General features: G+C 36.9%; 1 protein-coding gene across 3 annotated transcripts in view; it reads left to right on the top strand.

Annotated features, from left to right (window-relative positions):
- Nucleotides 1–6,000, top strand: part of Unc79 (unc-79 homolog (C. elegans)) — a 236,360-nt gene that overhangs the window by 120,684 nt on the left and 109,676 nt on the right. For all 3 annotated transcript variants that reach the window (XM_013014130.1, XM_013014112.1, XM_013014121.1), the window contains 2 exons: nt 2,029–2,169; nt 4,021–4,242. In XM_013014130.1, the coding sequence (XP_012869584.1) occupies nt 2,029–2,169; nt 4,021–4,242 (363 nt within the window). The remainder of the gene's footprint in view (nt 1–2,028; nt 2,170–4,020; nt 4,243–6,000) is intronic.

The raw sequence follows: 6,000 nt of genomic DNA, 5'->3' as shown, positions 1-6,000 counted from the left end.
CATTGCAGCCTCCTCCTTTGTTTACCCTTCACATCCCTTCCCAGCCTCCCCCCTCCCCCCACAATCCCAATCCTTCTCCTTCCCCTCTCCCCCCGTGAATAATATTTATGATCATTTTGAGCAATACTTTTTTGCCTCTAAGAGGCAAAACTAGCTAAAAGAGTGGGGAATTTTGGAGGAATCCATAAATTTCATGATTATGAAGGATCACTGCAGATTAACATCACAAATAGGTGAATAAATGATTAAAATTTAAATTATACGTAGCTGTAGTTGTGGCTAATATAAATTTATGTAAGAATAGTACTGAATTCATAGTGCCTTTTGGGCTTATATTACTAGCTGTCTGGGATTCTGAGAAATCTCCTTTACTTGTAAAGGGTGAGAATGATTGATTGAAAGAGTGGTTTGTTCACATTGTTCCCTCTACCTGGAATGACTTCTTTACCTCTGTGTCTCCATTAGTGAGCTCCAACTTATCCTTCAAATTTCAACGAAAAATTTTTCTCCTCTGAAGGTTTTTGCTATTTCACACTGCCACCCCCTCATCCCAATCCACGTTATCATTCTTTCCTCCAGTATCCATACAGCTTCTCTCTGGAGATTCTGTGTTTACTGTCAGATAGTTTTTGTTATTCCCACTGCTTACAGATTCTTCTAGTTCAAGCACCAGATCTTATTTTTGAGTTTACCACTCTTTTCAGCCTTCCTTTCCAGAACCTGGAAGTGTTTTGAAGTTAGTGAATAGTCAATGAACGTTTGTGAAATTGAATGCCCAACATGAGATTTGGACAAAAATTGAATAAAGATTCAATGTTTAGATTAACTGAAGATATAGATACATTGTTGGATTTTTTTTTGTGTGTGGTGGTGGTTGTGTTTGTTTGTTTTGTGGTGCTGAAGATCAAACCCAAGGGTTTCTGAATCCTAGGCAAGGACTCTACCATTGAGCTGTACTGCCAGTTCCTAGATGCATTTCAGTGTCAGGCACCCTTAAGCACTCAAAGAAGCTTTTCTGGGTTCTAAACTGAAGAACAATATTTGTTACAATTGATAGAGCAAAGAGACATGTTTTAAAAAGTCATATTTGTCATATTTGGGATCCAGACTTTTGTCTTTTCATTCTCAAATAGATCTCGATGATATAATTACCATTTTAGAGAAGCCATTCTTTATAGATGGTTGATGTTATATCAGGATTCAGTTACACATCGTATAAGCTGTGCCAGCATGTGGGACCTGTAAACCTGTCTCTGCAGAGCTAGGAAGGTGTAGTACACACGTTCTGTGGACTGGCTGCTGCAGTTGAAGATTTCAAGGCCAAGATTTCAACTAATATATTGCTTGAAATTCCCCTAACTGTGGAAACATTTATAGAGTTCCTATGTTCACAGCACATGAAAATGAGATAAGAAGTGGTTCTTCATACTTAACTTTCTTCAAATAGCTCATAGTCAGAGTTAGTATCGGATAATTAAATATCACAAAATGTGGTAACTGCTCTAACAAAGTTCTAAGAAAGCATAGAGGAGGGAAGGATTTATTTTGTCAAAGAGAGGAGGCATTGATTTCCAGAAAACGTGACTTATTTAATTTGGTCTAGAAGGACATGAACTTGTTGCAGAGGGCAAGATTAGGTGGAGCATTCAGAAAAGAACAGGTGTAGAATGGAGGAGGAGGACTGTTGGTAGAATATATTAGTCCAGGAGGAAGATGCAAGCTAAGACCAGTGTCATTAGGGATAGAGAGGAGAGACAACATCAAAAGAAATTCTACTTGATGGATGGAAGGAGTATGGTGGATATTGGGGTGGTAAAAAAAAACCAAAACCAAAACAAAAAAAAACATGAGAGATAACTGATTTTCTTGTTGTACAATTTTGATGATGATTGTGTTGATATGTGTAGGTTAAATGTCCTTATGTTTAATAGCTTAATAAGTTAATAGGAAATAGTGTTAACTATAGTTTTCTGAGTTTTACAGTTTACATGTTTTTTTGCGGGGGATATGTGCCTTTTTTTTCTTCAGGTGTTATCGGAGTTAGATATCACGGTTCCACTTCAACTCTTAATAAGTATGTTTTCTGATGGAGTTAATTCTGTCAAAGAACTGGCAAATCAAAGAAAATCAAGAGTCAATGAACTGGCAGGGAACCTTGCAGCTCGAAGGGTAATTATTTCTTGTTTTACTTGTTAAGATTAAAATAAAATAAAACTCCTGTCAGTTATATCAGTATCTGAAAGTATCTCACTAGGAATTCATCACATCTCGTTCCATTAATCTTTTAATCACAGTAAGTAAAACATTTAATTAGGATAGGTTTGGTACAATCTCTTAATCAGTAAGTTAATGACTTTTTATTTTCCTTTGAATTGGTTTGAAGTTTAGTTTCCTCATCATTGATAAAGGAAACAGAATAGCTTTTTTGGTTATATGTTCTGATTTTTTTTTTTGGTGGGGGAGAGTGTTTCCCAGTTAATAAGAATTCTTTACTAGCCACTGGCATATCAGCATTTCTCGTTGGGAGTGAGGAATTTGGAGGATTAATTATTTCTATTTGCCATGTGTTTGGGGAAGGTCAACCGGTGGAAGCTGTCACTGTGAACTATAGAATATATTTCCTTGATTTCTTTGTACTTTTGTGGATGAGAATAATATGTCAAAACTGTAAGAACTTTTTGATAATGTTGCTGTGGAGGACTTGAGAGGACCTGAGAAGACCTGAAAGTTTCTGCTGATAGAGGGATATTCTCAGACCATGAGCAGTTTTGGAGAAGTTGACTTTCACCTAAGGGTTGTTCTCAACTCTGAAATCAATGCTCTCAGCATCAGGCCTCTCCATAGAACAGTCCCATAATATTTCCACCTGCCATTAGGGATCAGAAAGTCTAATATAATCATGGGATCATACTTGGTATTCAGTGAAATGAGTTCCCATAGATGACATTATAAATATCCATGGATTCTGATTACTCTTGCTGTTTGTTTTAAAAGTGGTGTTTGTGGATCTTGATGAGAGAAAATAGAGTGATATACAGATAATTTGGCAGAACTCTGCTACAAAATCTATCTTTGATATAAGTGAAAAACCTTTAATGAAGATTCTTCCTGTAGTTACAGTAAAGGTTAAAAGCCAGTAAGGATTGCTGAAGCACCCACAGTCTAGTAGCAGTCCAGACGGAAGTTACTGTGCTCTTAGGGCTGAAGGAAGAAGGAAACGATTTCTGGGCTGAGAGCAGTACCCCAAGAAAGGGCTGACTGGAAGAAAATATGCAATAGTAGCAATACTCCATGAATGTAGCTCCAAAGCAGGAGAGGTTAGTGAGAAATATTCCTACCACTCAGCCGTCCAGCTTCAGCTCTTCTGCTGCTGTCTCTCCTTGACTAAACCCAACCGGATACTAGGTAATAGGAGACAAGGAAAATTCAGTCCATAGCATCCTTGGGTATAAAGTAAGGGTATTAAGGTAGTGATGGCCTAGTTTGGGCATGGGGTGGGAAAAGGGAGAATAACAAATATAGTAGGTTTGATATGAAGTGTTTTCTGATGATAGTTTCATCATTATAATCCCAGAGGCCATTGTTCTTTAATGAGTCATATCAATTTGAGATTCTGTGCTTACCATCTAAAATTTATCTTACAGTGCTTCCCTTTTTCAATCCCTCATTTTTTCTGGGTCTGGTTTTCAGTAGGTTTAAACAATCTAGTTTAATCTCATTTGATTGGAGATGTTTGATGGGATGAGAATGTAGTCAAATGTCTTCATTCTTCAGGTTGCTGATGAATACTAGTTCATCTAAACTGTCAGGAACCTAACAACTGCTCTGAAAATTTGGATGGCTTTACTTCTTGTTTTTATGTTTTGAGACTATAGAGAGCATTTGGAGGGAATATGGCCATTGGGAAATGTCAAAGGAACTCAGTGTGATAGCTGGAAACACCTTCCATTGAGTCCTCAACTATTTTATTTGGTAATTTTAGCTTCTGAGTATATTCATGCATGACATTTTTTCTTACAGGTGAGTGTTGCCTCTGATCCTGGTCGGCGAGCTCAGCATAATATGCTGAGCCCATTTCATAGTCCTTTCCAGAGTCCATTTCGGAGTCCTATGCGTAGTCCATTTCGTAGCCCTTTCAAGAATTTTGGACACCCAGGAGGAAGGACTATTGACTTTGATTGTGAAGATGATGAAATGAATCTAAATTGTTTCATCCTCATGTTTGATCTTCTCCTGAAGCAGGTAGCTGAAGCATGAGCTTCCTTTAGATCAGAGGTGAAGAATGAGGCATTGGATAGTAATTCTTTTATATGAATTGGTATCTTCTCACTTACTGAAAGGATGCATCAACACTCAAGACATTTTTGAGATTCCTTTGAGAATTTCCTAAAGAGTATGAAAACTACTTGTGTGAATATCTACAATGATATTAACATGAGAAGGGTTTGAATTTTAGAAGCACACAAGCATTATTAGAGTTAATGCTGTTGACTAAGTTGATTGAACAAACTGGATAATCGTTATCTTCAAAAAGAACAAAGTACAATTCTCTAGTGATGGGGCTAATTTTAATATATTTTATAAATTGCTACTTGATTATTTTTGTGTATAGGTATGTATTTGTGTATGTGCTGGTCCTGGGGCTTGAATGCAGGACCTGGACACAGTCCATGAGCTTTTTTGCTCAAGTACCACTTGAGCCACAGCTCTATTTCCAGCTTTTTGCTGGTTAATTAGAGAAAAGACTCTCATGAACTTTCCTACCTGGGCTGGCTTTGAACCCTGATCCTCAGATCTTAGCCTCCGGATTACTTAGGATTATGTATGTGAGCCATTGGCACGCAACTATTTGGGGATCTTTTTAGAAGATGAGTTTTGTGATGATACGAGGGCTTTAACACAGGGTCTAAGCACTGCCTGATTGTTCACTCAAAGCTGGCATTATTGAGCCTACAACTCCACATCCAGTTTTTTGGTTGTTAGAGTTAAGAGTCTTCTGGACTTTCCTGCCTGGGCTGATTTTGAACTGTGATCATTAGATTTCAGTCTTCAGCGTAGCTAGGATTACAGGTGTGAGCCACTGGCTCCTAGCTTGAAAAGATAAGTTTTTAAGCTTTCATCAAGAGAACATTTCTTTGTAACTTTCTTTTTGAAACAAGTATTTCAGATTTGCAGAGAAGTTACAAGAAGACTACCAAGAACTCCTAAATACTTCTCCCTCAAATTCTTAATATGTTAACACTTTTATCTTTTTCTCTCTTTGTATATGCACGAATCTGGTTAATCTTTTTAAAGAGTAAGTTACAAACGTGGTATCCCCATATACCTAAATACTTAATGGAGTATTTTCTACAAAATATGGACATTCTCTTATGTCAACGCAATATAGTGGTAATATAACCTTAAACACAAAAGATTCATTTTTAAACATTTATTTTTATAAAACATTTTAATTTTTTGTAAAAACTTTTTATTGTAAATTGTAAACAATTTTATTTACAAATTTAAATGAAAAAATTAAAAATTGTAAAATTTTTACAATTTGTAAAATTGTAAAAAAATATTTTTGCTGATAGTGGGGGCTTGAACTCAGGGCCTCATGACCTCATTTTGCTTTTTCACTCAAGGCTGGTGCTCTGCCACTTGGGCCACTTTGTCGACCTCCAGATCATTCATTTTTAAATTGATACAGTAACAATATCATTTTTCTAGCTAAATAAGAAGAATAGCAGCAGAAATGTTTTTGGTCCAGGAGCAATCCAGAATCACTGTGTCCATTGGTCCTATTTTCTTACTCTTCTTCAGTCCAGGACAGTTCCTCATATGTATCATTCACATCCTTGACATTCTGAAGAATATTGCCAAGTTGTTATTATTATTATTCTTGTCGGCCATGGGGCCTGAATTCTGGGTCTGGGCACTGTCCCTCAGCTCTTCAGCTCAAGGCTAGTGTTCTACCACTTGAGCCATAGCACTACTTCTGGCTTTTTTCTGCTTATG

Source organism: Dipodomys ordii, unplaced genomic scaffold, assembly GCF_000151885.1.
Source record: "Dipodomys ordii isolate 6190 unplaced genomic scaffold, Dord_2.0 Scaffold2, whole genome shotgun sequence".
NCBI classification, from domain to species: Eukaryota; Metazoa; Chordata; class Mammalia; order Rodentia; family Heteromyidae; genus Dipodomys; species Dipodomys ordii.
This window is presented reverse-complemented; position numbering and strand designations above follow the sequence as displayed.